Source organism: Oncorhynchus tshawytscha, linkage group LG10, assembly GCF_018296145.1.
Source record: "Oncorhynchus tshawytscha isolate Ot180627B linkage group LG10, Otsh_v2.0, whole genome shotgun sequence".
Lineage (NCBI taxonomy): Eukaryota > Metazoa > Chordata > Actinopteri > Salmoniformes > Salmonidae > Oncorhynchus > Oncorhynchus tshawytscha.
In genome coordinates this window covers 71,047,692-71,064,578 of record NC_056438.1, presented here as the reverse complement: position 1 = coordinate 71,064,578, position 16,887 = coordinate 71,047,692, and the positions used below count along the sequence as shown (strand labels likewise).

At 41.0% G+C, this 16,887-nt stretch overlaps 1 protein-coding gene across 1 annotated transcript; it reads left to right on the top strand.

Annotated features, from left to right (window-relative positions):
• Positions 1-7,260: 7,260 nt before the first annotated feature.
• On the top strand, positions 7,261-15,975 carry map2k2b (mitogen-activated protein kinase kinase 2b). Its single transcript, XM_042328984.1, has 12 exons — positions 7,261-8,143; positions 8,252-8,462; positions 8,968-9,024; positions 9,138-9,227; positions 12,330-12,407; positions 13,262-13,313; positions 13,446-13,570; positions 13,659-13,878; positions 13,972-14,024; positions 14,186-14,247; positions 14,476-14,521; positions 14,732-15,975. Exons 1-12 carry the CDS (start codon positions 8,049-8,051, stop codon positions 14,840-14,842), a joined length of 1,200 nt encoding a protein of 399 aa, XP_042184918.1. The 5' UTR covers positions 7,261-8,048; the 3' UTR covers positions 14,843-15,975.
• Positions 15,976-16,887: the final 912 nt, after the last annotated feature.

Genomic DNA, 16,887 nt, shown 5'->3' with positions numbered 1-16,887 from the left:
TAGATACTACTGTCTCTATTATATTATGACAGACCAGCTAGATTATGACAGACCAGCTAGATCTACTGTCTCTATTATATTATGACAGACCAGCTAGATCTACTGTCTCTATTATATTATGACAGACCAGCTAGATCTACTGTCTCTATTATATTATGACAGACCAGCTAGATCTACTGTCTCTATTATATTATGACAGACCAGCTAGATCTACTGTCTCTATTATATTATGACAGACCAGCTAGATCTACTGTCTCTATTATATTATGACAGACCAGCTAGATCTACTGTCTCTATTATATTATGACAGACCAGCTAGATCTACTGTCTCTATTATATTATGACAGACCAGCTAGATCTACTGTCTCTATTATATTATGACAGACCAGCTAGATCTACTGTCTCTATTATATTATGACAGACCAGCTAGATCTACTGTCTCTATTATATTATATTATGACAGACCAGCTAGATCTACTGTCTCTATTATATTATGACAGACCAGCTAGATCTACTGTCTCTATTATATTATGACAGACCAGCTAGATCTACTGTCTCTATTATATTATGACAGACCAGCTAGATCTACTGTCTCTATTATATTATGACAGACCAGCTAGATCTAGATCTACTGTCTCTATTATATTATGACAGACCAGCTAGATCTACTGTCTCTATTATATTATGACAGACCAGCTAGATCTACTGTCTCTATTATATTATGACAGACCAGCTAGATCTACTGTCTCTATTATATTATGACAGACCAGCTAGATCTACTGTCTCTATTATATTATGACAGACCAGCTAGATCTACTGTCTCTATTATATTATGACAGACCAGCTAGATCTACTGTCTCTATTATATTATGACAGACCAGCTAGATCTACTGTCTCTATTATATTATGACAGACCAGCTAGATCTACTGTCTCTATTATATTATGACAGACCAGCTAGATCTACTGTCTCTATTATATTATGACAGACCAGCTAGATCTACTGTCTCTATTATATTATGACAGACCAGCTAGATCTACTGTCTCTATTATATTATGACAGACCAGCTAGATCTACTGTCTCTATTATATTATGACAGACCAGCTAGATCTACTGTCTCTATTATATTATGACAGACCAGCTAGATCTACTGTCTCTATTATATTATGACAGACCAGCTAGATCTACTGTCTCTATTATATTATGACAGACCAGCTAGATCTACTGTCTCTATTATATTATGACAGACCAGCTAGATCTACTGTCTCTATTATATTATGACAGACCAGCTAGATCTACTGTCTCTATTATATTATGACAGACCAGCTAGATCTACTGTCTCTATTATATTATGACAGACCAGCTAGATCTACTGTCTCTATTATATTATGACAGACCAGCTAGATCTACTGTCTCTATTATATTATGACAGACCAGCTAGATCTACTGTCTCTTTATATTATATTATGACAGACCAGCTAGATCTACTGTCTCTATTATATTATGACAGACCAGCTAGATCTACTGTCTCTATTATATTATGACAGACCAGCTAGATCTACTGTCTCTATTATATTATGACAGACCAGCTAGATCTACTGTCTCTATTATATTATGACAGACCAGCTAGATCTACTGTCTCTATTATATTATGACAGACCAGCTAGATCTACTGTCTCTATTATATTATGACAGACCAGCTAGATCTACTGTCTCTATTATATTATGACAGACCAGCTAGATCTACTGTCTCTATTATATTATGACAGACCAGCTAGATCTACTGTCTCTATTATATTATGACAGACCAGCTAGATCTACTGTCTCTATTATATTATGACAGACCAGCTAGATCTACTGTCTCTATTATATTATGACAGACCAGCTAGATCTACTGTCTCTATTATATTATGACAGACCAGCTAGATCTACTGTCTCTATTATATTATGACAGACCAGCTAGATCTACTGTCTCTATTATATTATGACAGACCAGCTAGATCTACTGTCTCTATTATATTATGACAGACCAGCTAGATCTACTGTCTCTATTATATTATGACAGACCAGCTAGATCTACTGTCTCTATTATATTATGACAGACCAGCTAGATCTACTGTCTCTATTATATTATGACAGACCAGCTAGATCTACTGTCTCTATTATATTATGACAGACCAGCTAGATCTACTGTCTCTATTATATTATGACAGACCAGCTAGATCTACTGTCTCTATTATATTATGACAGACCAGCTAGATCTACTGTCTCTATTATATTATGACAGACCAGCTAGATCTACTGTCTCTATTATATTATGACAGACCAGCTAGATCTACTGTCTCTATTATATTATGACAGACCAGCTAGATCTACTGTCTCTATTATATTATGACAGACCAGCTAGATCTACTGTCTCTATTATATTATGACAGACCAGCTAGATCTACTGTCTCTATTATATTATGACAGACCAGCTAGATCTACTGTCTCTATTATATTATGACAGACCAGCTAGATCTACTGTCTCTATTATATTATGACAGACCAGCTAGATCTACTGTCTCTATTATATTATGACAGACCAGCTAGATCTACTGTCTCTATTATATTATGACAGACCAGCTAGATCTACTGTCTCTATTATATTATGACAGACCAGCTAGATCTACTGTCTCTATTATATTATGACAGACCAGCTAGATCTACTGTCACAATTATAGTATGACAGACCAGCTAGATCTACTGTCTCTATTATATTATGACAGACCAGGTAGATCTACTGTCTCTATTACAATATGACAGACCAGCTAGATCTACTGTCTCTATTATATTATGACAGACCAGCTAGATCTACTGTCTCTGCTAGATCTACTGTCTCTATTATATTATGACAGACCAGCTAGATCTACTGTCTCTATTATATTATGACAGACCAGCTAGATCTACTGTCTCTATTATATTATGACAGACCAGCTAGATCTACTGTCTCTATTATATTATGACAGACCAGCTAGATCTACTGTCTCTATTATATTATGACAGACCAGCTAGATCCACTGTCTCTATTATATTATGACAGACCAGCTAGATCTACTGTCTCTATTATATTATGACAGACCAGCTAGATCTACTGTCTCTATTATATTATGACAGACCAGCTAGATCTACTGTCTCTATTATATTATGACAGACCAGCTAGATCTACTGTCTCTATTATATTATGACAGACCAGCTAGATCTACTGTCTCTATTATATTATGACAGACCAGCTAGATCTACTGTCTCTATTATATTATGACATATTATATTATGACAGACCAGCTAGATCTACTGTCTCTCTATATTATGACAGACCAGCTAGATCTACTGTCTCTATTATATTATGACAGACCAGCTAGATCTACTGTCTCTATTATATTATGACAGACCAGCTAGATCTACTGTCTCTATTATATTATGACAGACCAGCTAGATCTACTGTCTCTATTATATTATGACAGACCAGCTAGATCTACTGTCTCTATTATATTATGACAGACCAGCTAGATCTACTGTCTCTATTATATTATGACAGACCAGCTAGATCTACTGTCTCTATTATATTATGACAGACCAGCTAGATCTACTGTCTCTATTATATTATGACAGACCAGCTAGATCTACTGTCTCTATTATATTATGACAGACCAGCTAGATCTACTGTCTCTATTATATTATGACAGACCAGCTAGATCTACTGTCTCTATTATATTATGACAGACCAGCTAGATCTACTGTCTCTATTATATTATGACAGACCAGCTAGATCTACTGTCTCTATTATATTATGACAGACCAGCTAGATCTACTGTCTCTATTATATTATGACAGACCAGCTAGATCTACTGTCTCTATTATATTATGACAGACCAGCTAGATCTACTGTCTCTATTATATTATGACAGACCAGCTAGATCTACTGTCTCTATTATATTATGACAGACCAGCTAGATCTACTGTCTCTATTATATTATGACAGACCAGCTAGATCTACTGTCTCTATTATATTATGACAGACCAGCTAGATCTACTGTCTCTATTATATTATGACAGACCAGCTAGATCTACTGTCTCTATTATATTATGACAGACCAGCTAGATCTACTGTCTCTATTATATTATGACAGACCAGCTAGATCTACTGTCTCTATTATATTATGACAGACCAGCTAGATCTACTGTCTCTATTATATTATGACAGACCAGCTAGATCTACTGTCTCTATTATATTTTGACAGACCAGCTAGATCTACTGTCTCTATTATATTATGACAGACCAGCTAGATCTACTGTCTCTATTATATTATGACAGACCAGCTAGATCTACTGACTCTATTATATTTTGACACACCAGCTAGATCTACTGTCTCTATTATATTTTGACAGAGCAGCTAGAGCTACTGTCTCTATTATATTATGACAGACCAACTATATCTACTGTCTCTATTATATTATGACAGACCAGCTAGATCTACTGTTGCTATTATATTATGACAGACCAGCTAGATCTACTGTCTCTATTATATTTTGACACACCAGCTAGATCTACTGTCTCTATTATATTTTGACAGACCAGCTAGAGCTACTGTCTCTATTATATTATGACAGACCAACTATATCTACTGTCTCTATTATATTATGACAGACCAGCTAGATCTACTGTCTCTATTATATTATGACAGACCAGCTAGATCTACTGTCTCTAATATATTATGACAGACCAGCTAGATCTACTGTCTCTATTATATTATGACAGACCAGCTAGATCTACTGTCTCTATTATATTATGACAGACCAGCTAGATTATGACAGACTCTACTGTCTCTATATTATGACAGACCACCAGTCTCTATATATATGACAGACCTCTGTCTCTATTATATTATGACAGACCAGCTAGATCTACTGTCTCTATTATATTATGACAGACCAGCTAGATCTACTGTCTCTATTATATTATGACAGACCAGCTAGATCTACTGTCTCTATTATATTATGACAGACCAGCTAGATCTACTGTCTCTATTATATTATGACAGACCAGCTAGATCTACTGTCTCTATTATATTATGACAGACCAGCTAGATCTACTGTCTCTTTATTATATTATGACAGAGCAGCTAGATCTACTGTCTCTACTATATTATGACAGACCAGCTAGATCTACTGTCTCTACTATATTATGACAGACCAGCTAGATCTACTGTCTCTATTATATTATGACAGACCAGCTAGATCTACTGTCTCTATTATATTATGACAGACCAGCTAGATCTACTTTGTCTCTATTATATTATGATAGACCAGCTAGATCTACTGTCTCTATTATATTATGACAGACCAGCTAGATCTACTGTCTCTATTATATTATGACAGACCAGCTAGATCTACTGTCTCTATTATATTATGACAGACCAGCTAGATCTACTGTCTCTATTATATTATGACAGACCAGCTAGATCTACTGTCTCTATTATATTATGACAGACCAGCTAGATCTTCTGTCTCTATTATATTATGACAGACCAGCTAGATCTACTGTCTCTATTATATTATTTCAGACCAGCTAGATCTACTGTCTCTATTATATTATGACAGACCAGCTAGATCTACTGTCTCTATTATATTATGACAGACCAGCTAGATCTACTGTCTCTACTATATTATGACAGACCAGCTAGATCTACTGTCTCTATTGTATTATGACTGACCAGCTAGATCTACTGTCTCTATTATATTATGACAGAGCAGCTAGATCTACTGTCTTTACTATATTATGACAGACTAGCTGGATCTACTGTCTCTATTATATTATTACAGAGCAGCTAGATCTACTGTCTCTATTGTATTATGACAGACCAGCTAGATCTACTGTCTCTATTGTATTATGACAGACCAGCTAGATCTACTGTCTCTATTGTATTATGACAGACCAGCTAGATCTGCTGTCTCTGTGTCTCTTAAATTATGACAGACCAGCTAGATCTACTGTCTCTATTATATTATGACAGACCAGCTAGTTCTACTGTCTCTATTATATTATGACAGACCAGCTAGATATGCAAGTCATGCAAGCATGTTAACTCTCGCAAGGATGCCGGCCCCAACAGCATCCCTAACCACGCCCTCAGATCATGTGCAAACCAGCTATCTGTTGTGTTTTCGGAAATGTGCAATCTCTCTCTACCTCAGGCCATTATTTCCATCTGCTTCAAGATGTCCACTATCATCCCTGTGCCCAAGAAGGGAAAGTAACTGAGCTGAATGACTACTGACCCTTTGCACTCATCATAAAGTGCTTCAAGAGGCTAGTCAAAGATCGATAACATCCCCTCCTCAGGACACTCAACCCTCTCCATTTCACCTACCCCTCAACAGATCCACAGATGACGCAATTGCACTGCACATTCCCCTTCCCAACCTGGACAAAAGGGATGCATATGTGAGGATACTGTTAATTGACTACAGCTTAGCCTTTGATACCATAGTGCCCTCCATATGCAACTGGGTCCTGGACCTACTGACGGGCCATCCCCAGTTGGTGAAAGTTGTTAACATTACCTCCCCAACACTGATTCTCAACACGGGGCCCCACAAGGATATGTCTTCAATCCATTCAATTAAATTAGTTTAACCATAGAAATTTGTCTTGTCCCTGAAGGGTCCTCACTGCTCCCTCAATGGACATTTACCCTGCACTCACCCTCCAATGGACATTTATAATTGTTACAGTTGTAAATATGTATATATTATTATTATTATTATTTTTATTATTATTTGTATTGTTGTTTCATTCACTTCCCTTTTTGACACTGTACTGTTCTACTACATCTGTGTTCTGTGTCCCTGTTCATGTGACTAAAACTCATCAAATCATAGGAATGAATGTTATTCTACAGTATTTCAATTAAATGTTTCAAGGACAAAATTATATGTATTTAAGTATTTGTTGTTGTTGTAGTGGGGACAGTAACATTAGCAATCTCAAAGTTATACTTTAAGGAAATATGCTTTACATTTTTTTGGTGTGTATTTGTATGTTTATCTCGAATAATTTAAACGTATGCATTAAGATGTCTAATCGAATAAATGTGGCAAAGACGAATGTAGACATTAATACAAAATATTTTTTACAACAGTGGGGGAGTGCCAAGATGAAGGCACGGTGGCTTCAGCACAGCGCCCCCTATCAGTTTTCTATATAAATCTTTGCATACCACCAGGTGTAAAGGTGTGCCATAACGTCGGCAAAGACAAGTTTTCTCGCGAGACTTTCTTTGTCTTCCTGGACCAAATAGCATCTGATAGTACCACGAAGAGGGCCAAACTTAGCCGCTACCCCCACTCTTATCCTGGGACGTTGTGTGCAGTCTGTGGTTCACATCTCAGGACACGAATAACTTGTTGGCCCCAACGGTCCGCTCCTTTTGAAGTTTCTGCCAGGCCTAGACGGGCGAAGACGATAGTGGAGCAACAAGCAAGGACAGTGGGATTGTTAGCTTGAATGGCTAGCACGGATACCTAGCTAAAGCATTAACGTCATTATTGGTATGGAATGTGGTGATGGCTGTGGTCCAACCTTTGCTTGTGTAACTAGCTATCTACAGTTAGCTGTGTTGATTCATTCTTTACCCCAACTTGAAGGTAAAGTGATTAATTTAACATACGTGTCTTACTAGCTAACTAATTATTTGTTTCCATAATGTTAGCTTGCTAGTCAGTTTATTGCTAACGTTAGCTATTGCCTCCTGTGACTGACTATAGCTAACTAGTCATAGCTAACATATCCAGCCATCTACCGTTAGTAAGCTAGTCTGGTCTAAAATACCTAGTTGTCACTCCTGTTGATTCGATAGATGCACAGACTAGTTTGAGAGCTAATTGGCTAGGCAGGCCTGGGGCATTTTGGATCTGCCAACAACATTCAGTCACTCTTCTGGCGACACAGCAAGTTGAGGTCAAGAGACTCAACGCTGGTATCTAGCAAGTTATTCTCTAAAACGAAACATGGCCCCCAAAAAAAGACCAGTGCGCCTTAACATCACTCCCACTGCTGGTGAGGGAGGATTGTCCACCTCCACAACCATCGCAGCTGCCTCTGAGTAAGTGTAACTCCTTAGCCAGCTGGCTACTGTTAAACTCAAATTCAAGTCAACCTCTACTTTCATATGAGAATTCACCTCCAATTCTCCCTACTCCTTCGCTCTCAGTGCTAACTTGGAAGCCCTACAGAAGAAGTTGGAGGAGTTGGATCTGGACGAGCAGCAGAAGAAGCGCCTGGAGAATTTCCTTACCCAGAAGGCCAAGGTGGGCGAACTGAAAGACGATGACTTCCACCGCATTTGTGAGTTGGGTGTCGGCAACGGAGGCGTGGTCAACAAGGTGTGCCACAAACCCTCAGGCCTCGTCATGGCCAGAAAGGTAAGTGGTGTGAATGCTGTTGCCAGTCTGAAAGCAACCCCCAGACCCTTTTCTTAGATCAGGAAGGATTGGGTGGGTGTGAGCCGATTGATGGGATATTTGCCTGAGGGCACTTTCTAACGGTTTATATGTCACCATATTGATCAAACTTGTCTGATCATTTCAGGTGGGAAGCAGTTAGGGGTTGATTTCAGACTAGGCACAAACTAGGTAAAAACAAATCGGTTGATGTGCCTTTTGAGCAAGGCTTTTAACCCTAATTTGCTCCATGGGGGGTAAAAAGGATCAATTGTACATTTAAAAAAAAAAAAAGATTTTATTGCCTATGATGTGATCCAGTAATAATTGTTCACGAGAAAAGACTAGGCACATATTACTGTAAAGGTAGTAAAACAATTAAGGTGGCCATTTTGAACCAGCAAAACCAGCGTACTTATGGCCATTAGTGATGAGACAAAGACACATTGATTTTTGGTGTGTATGTATTGCATTCATCCTCCCTCAGCTGATCCATCTGGAGATCAAGCCAGCCATCAGGAACCAGATCATCAGAGAGCTACAGGTGCTGCTTTTGTTATTTAATTTAGCATTATCAATATCATGTTTAAACCAAATCAATTCTTAAACAAGAGTATTCCTTATGTGTTTAAACCCACCTCTCTCGGTCTCCCTCAGTTGCTACATGAGTGTAATTCTCCCTACATCGTTAGTTTCTACGGGTCCTTCTACAGCGATGGAGAGATCAGCATCTGCATGGAACACATGGTAAATGGTGGGGGTGAGAGAGGGTGTCTTTCAAGAGCATGTTCAATAATTTTGGGGAATAGGGTTGAGATAGTAAAGTTGTAAATCAAATCAAATCAAATTTTATTTGTCACATACACATGGTTAGCAGATGTTAATGCGAGTGTAGCGAAATGCTTGTGCTTCTAGTTCCGACAATGCAGTAATAACGAACAAGTAATCTAACTAACAATTCCAAAAAACTACTGTCTTATACACAGTGTAAGGGGATAAAGAATATGTACATAAGGATATATGAATGAGTGATGGTACAGAGCAGCATAGGCAAGATACAGTAGATAATATCGAGTACAGTATATACATATGAGATGAGTATGTAAACCAAGTGGCATAGTTAAAGTGGCTAGTGATACATGTATTACATAAGGATGCAGTCGATGATATAGAGTACAGTATCTACGTATGCATATGAGATGAATAATGTAGGGTAAGTAACATTATATAAGGTAGCATTGTTTAAAGTGGCTAGTGATATATATTTACAACATTTCCCATCAATTCCCATTATTAAAGTGGCTGGAGTTGAGTCAGTGTCAGTGTCAGTGTGTTGGCAGCAGCCACTCAATGTTAGTGGTGGCTGTTTAACAGTCTGATGGCCTTGAGATAGAAGCTGTTTTTCAGTCTCTCGGTCCCAGCTTTGATGCACCTGTACTGACCTCGCCTTCTGGATGACAGCGGGGTGAACAGGCAGTGGCTCGGGTGGTTGATGTCCTTGATGATCTTTATGGCCTTCCTGTAGCATCGGGTGGTGTAGGTGTCCTGGAGGGCAGGTAGTTTGCCCCCGGTGATGCGTTGTGCAGACCTCACTACCCTCTGGAGAGCCTTACGGTTGAGGGCAGTGCAGTTGCCATACCAGGCGGTGATACAGCCCACCAGGATGCTCTCGATTGTGCATCTGTAGAAGTTTATGAGTGCTTTTGGTGACAAGCCGAATTTCTTCAGCCTCCTGAGGTTGAAGAGGCGCTGCTGCGCCTTCTTCACGATGCTGTCTGTGTGAGTGGACCAATTCAGTTTGTCTGTGATGTGTATGCCGAGGAACTTAAAACTTGCTACCCTCTCCACTACTGTTCCATCGATGTGGATGGGGGGGTGTTCCCTCTGCTGTTTCCTGAAGTCCACAATCATCTCCTTAGTTTTGTTGACGTTGAGTGTGAGGTTATTTTCCTGACACCACACTCCGAGGGCCCTCACCTCCTCCCTGTAGGCCGTCTCGTCGTTGTTGGTAATCAAGCCTACCACTGTTGTGTCGTCCGCAAACTTGATGATTGAGTTGGAGGCGTGCGTGGCCACGCAGTCGTGGGTGAACAGGGAGTACAGGAGAAGGCTCAGAACGCACCCTTGTGGGGCCCCAGTGTTGAGGATCAGCGGGGAGGAGATGTTGTTGCCTACCCTCACCACCTGGGGGCGGCCCGTCAGGAAGTCCAGTACCCAGTTGCACAGGGCGGGGTCGAGACCCAGGGTCTCGAGCTTGATGACGAGCTTGGAGGGTACTATGGTGTTGAATGCCGAGCTGTAGTCGATGAACAGCATTCTCACATAGGTATTCCTCTTGTCCAGATGGGTTAGGGCAGTGTGCAGTGTGGTTGAGATTGCATCGTCTGTGGACCTATTTGGGCGGTAAGCAAATTGGAGTGGGTCTAGGGTGTCAGGTAGGGTGGAGGTGATATGGTCCTTGACTAGTCTCTCAAAGCACTTCATGATGACGGATGTGAGTGCTACGGGCGGTAGTCGTTTAGCTCAGTTACCTTAGCTTTCTTGGGAACAGGAACAATGGTGGCCCTCTTGAAGCATGTGGGAACAGCAGACTGGTATAGGGATTGATTGAATATGTCCGTAAACACACCGGCCAGCTGGTCTGCGCATGCTCTGAGGGCGCGGCTGGGGATGCCGTCTGGGCCTGCAGCCTTGCGAGGGTTAACACGTTTAAATGTCTTACTCACTTCGGCTGCAGTGAAGGAGAGACCGCATGTTTTCGTTGCAGGCCGTGTCAGTGGCACTGTATTGTCCTCAAAGCGGGCAAAAAGTTATTTAGTCTGCCTGGGAGCAAGACATCCTGGTCCGTGACTGGGCTGTGTTTCTTCCTGTAGTCCGTGATTGACTGTAGACCCTGCCACATGCCTCTTGTGTCTGAGCCGTTGAATTGAGATTCTACTTTGTCTCTGTACTGGCGCTTAGCTTGTTTGATAGCCTTGCGGAGGGAATAGCTGCACTGTTTGTATTCAGTCATGTTACCAGACACCTTGCCCTGATTAAAAGCAGTGGTTCGCGCCTTCAGTTTCACACGAATGCTGCCATCAATCCACGGTTTCTGGTTTGGGAATGTTTTAATCGTTGCTATGGGAACGACATCTTCAACGCACGTTCTAATGAACTCGCACACCGAATCAGCGTATTCGCCAATGTTGTTGTCTGACGCAATACGAAACATCTCCCAGTCCACGTGATGGAAGCAGTCTTGGAGTGTGGAGTCAGCTTGGTCAGACCAGCGTTGGACAGACCTCAGCGTGGGAGCTTCTTGTTTTAGTTTCTGTCTGTAGGCAGGGAACAAAATGGAGTCGTGGTCAGCTTTTCCGAAAGGGGGGCGGGGCAGGGCCTTATATGCGTCGCGGAAGTTAGAGTAACAATGATCCAGGGTCTTTCCACCCCTGGTTACGCAATCGATATGCTGATAAAATTTAGGGAGTCTTGTTTTCAGATTAGCCTTGTTAAAATCCCCAGCTACAATGAATGCAGCCTCCGGATAAATCGTTTCCAGTTTGCAGAAAGTTAAATAAAGTTCGTTCAGAGCCATCGATGTGTCTGCTTGGGGGGGGATATATACGGCTGTGATTATAATCGAAGAGAATTCTCTTGGTAGATAATGCGGTCTACATTTGATTGTGAGGAATTCTAAATCAGGTGAACAGAAGGATTTGAGTTCCTGTATGTTTCTTTCATCACACCATGTCACGTTAGTCATAAGGCATACGCCCCCACCTAATGCAGGTAGACTCAGACCTTGTCATACTGTGAAGTGTTTATGTCAGGTTGTTGTGACTGAGTGGCTCTCCTCTCTTCCTGCAGGATGGGGGCTCTCTGGACCAGGTGCTGAAAGAGGCCAGGAGGATCCCTGAGGAGATCCTGGGGAAAGTCAGCATCGCTGTGAGTATCATCAAACTAGGGGTGTTTTTATTATTTTTATTTAACCTTTATTTAACTAGGTGTGTGCCTAGTAGTTGGACAAAACGAGTATCGTAACGGATATGGGCAATATTTTTGATGCCATTATGATCAGAGTACTTTTTTTGTAATTATCCGTGATGGGTGTTAATTTTCAGGTGACGGCATCTTTCTCATGTCATTCAGTTGTGCAAGGTTCTACATGGTCTAAGTAATTCAACTGGCTAGTTTGCATGTATGTTAAGAGAAGGGTGGGCTTTACGTTGAACTTGCTGCTCTGATTGGATAGTCTATTTATCCATCCACTCGCTTCATAATTTCACCTGATCAGTTTTCCTCGCATGTTTTCAGTCCGATCATTTCTATTGTTGCTGCCTGTTAATATGATAAATCACATGGTGAGGACGTTGTTTATCAATGTGCGTAATATCTAACAAGCGGAGCGAAGGTAGGTGAGAAAATATGAAATGCTGATGTTCATTCTGACTGAATGACAGCTAACTAGGCTGCCCGCTGCAAATTGAGGAAACAGACACACCCCTCCGTGCGCTGCTCCTAAACTGCAGCTTTTTCTTGCAGTGAGAATGTGCAGGGAGGTATTTTGCCAACATCTATTTGGGCAAATTAAAACACTTTTCGATCATCAGTATCATCTGATACAACTGGCAACTACGAATACGGCCATGTCGGCACACCCCTACAACAAACCATAGCTAGCTACATATGAAGATAGTAATGCATGTCTATTGTTTCCCAAAGGATAGATATAGTGTGTGACAATTCCAAGTGTCCTCTTGAAACTGGACAAAAACGGCAACATTTTCACATCTTCACAGGTTCTAAGAGGGTTAGCGTATCTACGAGAGAAACACCAGATCATGCACAGAGGTACACATTGATGCTATGCATTTGAATTTACGTACAGTGTATAGGTAGATCTATTTTTCACTGCGTTTCTTCTGTGCCTGTGTGTTTTTAGCAATATGCCTGCCAAGTCTAATGTACCCTCCTGTCCCCCAGACGTAAAGCCCTCTAATATCCTGGTCAACTCTCGTGGGGAGATCAAGCTCTGTGACTTCGGGGTGAGCGGCCAGCTGATAGACTCCATGGCCAACTCCTTCGTGGGAACACGTTCCTACATGTCGGTGAGTACCCCTGATTCTGTTTGCTTGTGTATTTGTGTGAGAGAGTACGTGTGTGTGTAAGCCATCTATCTCTGTCTCTAACCAACAGCCGGAGAGATTGCAGGGCACTCACTACTCTGTCCAGTCTGATGTGTGGAGCATGGGACTGTCTCTGGTGGAGCTGTCTATCGGCCGGTATCCCATCCCCCCGCCTGACGCCAAGGAGCTGGAGGCCATCTTTGGCCGACCCATCATGGACGGGACCGAGGGAGAAATGCACAGCAGCACCTCTCCCCGACCCAGACCCCCCGGGGGCAGACCTGCCAGCGGTCAGAACACACACACACACCCACAGCCTCTTTCGCAGATAGCGATCATTTACATATTTGTACTGATCTCAATAATGTTTTACTGTTAATCAGGCCACGGTCCTGCAATGGCCATCTTTGAGCTGCTGGACTACATCGTCAACGAGGTGAACACTGCTGAGGATTACCCCCCCATGGCCATATATAGATAGAAGAATGCAAATGATTGTCATGGAATGGAAGCTAGAATAGAACATGACCAAACTACTGTTATAGCCATGGCATGGTGTATAGATGGGCTCGTTATTGATCATGATTTTTGTTACAGCCTCCCCCCAAGCTGCCTCATGGAGTATTCACATCTGATTTCCAGGACTTTGTGACCAGATGGTGAGTTCCCTTCAGTATGAATGATTTATGAATACAATGCCTTGGTTTAATAATTAGATCAAATCCAACTTTATTTGCCACATGCGCTGAATACAGCAAGTGTAGACTTTACCGTGAAATGCTTACTAACAAGCCCTTAACCAACCTTGCAGTTCAAGAAGATCTCACTATCTCAGATTTAAAAAAAAAAAAAAATGAAATTACTGGGACTTTCTTGTGCTTCCTCAGTCTCATCAAGAACCCAGCAGACCGGGCGGACTTGAAGATGCTGATGGTGAGTGTTAGCCTTTGGACTGAAGAGAGAAAGGCTAGCCCTTTGACAGAAAAGCGAGCCATATTGGATTCCAGTCGCTTGCTGTTGGCTGCATAGCTAATGGTTATAATAACTAAAGAGATGTACTGTGACATATCGATCATGTCTATGTTTAGCTGAATCACAGATGTATCTCTGTACTGAGCCATGTGTCTCTTGTGTTTGTTTCAGAACCACACTTTTATCAAGCGATCTGAGGTAGAGGAGATGGACTTCGCTGGCTGGCTCTGTAAAACCATGGGGCTGAACCAACCCAGCACTCCCACACGCACTGCAGACTAAGCACACACTCAAACAGACATGCAGCGGCCTGAACACATACAGACTAATGGGCACACATAGACATGCAGCATATATATATATATATATATATATATCTATATATCTCTCTCTCACACACACACACTTTTATTGTCAGCCACCTCTCCTCCTTCAGGTGATCCAAGTATGAACTGGCCCTAAAGCCTCCATTCAGTCACTCTTCTCTAACCATTAGTGCTGAGCGATTAACAAACATTTCGTAAAAAAAATGTTTTTGTTATAAAACAACTAATTGACGCTCCTTTTTTTTTGTGAGCTCAAATCACTGTTTCTCACGAGAAATCAAGTCAAGAACTACAGTATGTGGGATGCTGGGCTGAAGGGAGTTGTAGTTTTCATTGAGATAATATTAAACCTAGTTCAACGCAGAAACGTGGTAATTAACTACAATGACCTTAATCCGTCTGTTTTCTGTTTTTCCGTCTCGGACAGAGACGTATCAGGGAGGAAGTGGCGAAGCGAGAGGCGTCACTCGCCAAAATATGTCCAAAATAAGCCCAATGCGTTTCTTTGGGCTTATTTTGGACCTAAGCTTGTCACCTGCCTTCACGCCTTTGGGATGATTCCTGTTATTCGGACGGTGACATGAGCATCTCAACATTAAATACAGATCTCTGTACAGATACACTTTCACGCCTGCTAGGTTATGTACACACTGGCTGCATCATGAGAGAGGAATGTACACAACACAATGACGAGAGGGACAGACGCTGTTAGTTATCTACTTTGAAGAACTAGTCAAATGTTTTCAGCAGACAGCTCTCCAGTATAGGCAACATAGGCAGGCTAGCTAAATAGGATGACTAAAACCAGTAGAGTATAGGGAGCACATAAATAACATTAGATGACCTGGCGGACTGCTACTGCCAGAGCAGAGATGATTACTATTATTTTTCATTCCTTAAAGTCAAGTAATCAGATAAAAACTAAGTAATATACACAACTAAAATGTTTTATTTTATTGGAATTGACCCTTTCTATTGATGTCTACCCAATGTGGACCTGACAGACAATGGAATATTTTCAAGGTTTTGGCAATTGAATGTTCACTATTTTAGACTTTGGAATTTCTATTAAAAAACCCTCTAAAATCATTGTGAATCCTTATTTCAGCGTGCATTAAATTTTTCAAACATCAAAATGAATAACTGAACCGACCTCAAAGCACTAATCGCTCAGCACTACTAACCATGTCAGAAACAAACCCTCAGTTACAACTGTAATCAGGATTGCTTCACTGATTGGGTTGGGCCAACCCCTCATTGTCAGATTCAGCTATCATACTGTAACATAAGCCTGCATCGCCATCCCCTTGTTGTCTGGATGTTGTAATCTACAGTATCAACGGGATGTCATCGAGGAGCTTCATTCTCCAGGAAGAGCAGACATCATTTATAAAGTGAAAGATTGCTCTGGTCAGAAGCTTAATGTACACATGCTTCCTAGCCGAGCTCTGTGTGAGTTAACAGTCTTCACAGGTCACCATGTTGGCACCAAATGTTTGGGTTTTGACATGTCTATCTACCTGCTACAACTTCCCCTAAACTCCTTTTCTTGTTTTGGGTTGCTTTAACATTGGAAGCCTTTTGAGCAGAGAGGTTATGCAGAAATATGCCCCCCCCAAGTCAGGAAATCCGGAAAGTTGAGCAAGACCTATTTCTGTTTCCTGAGTATGATCAACATCTACATTTCATCTGTTTCAAGAAGATATTCTTTTGTGTATCTTATTTATTTAGCTTTTCAATTACGATTCACTCGGTGGGAACAGTAACCTCAACGTCAATCACTGCAGGAACAGTAACCTCAACATCATTGCCCACAGCTACAGTGTGACATTGGTCTTCATGCCAGGCAATTGGTATTATAACAATCATGACTAGGAGTTGATGTACATCACAGGAGGTTGGTGGTAATGGCTGGAGTGGAATAGTATCAAACACATGGATTCCACATTTACTCTGTTCCAGCCCTTATTATGAGCCGTCCTCTCCTTTGCAGTCTCCACT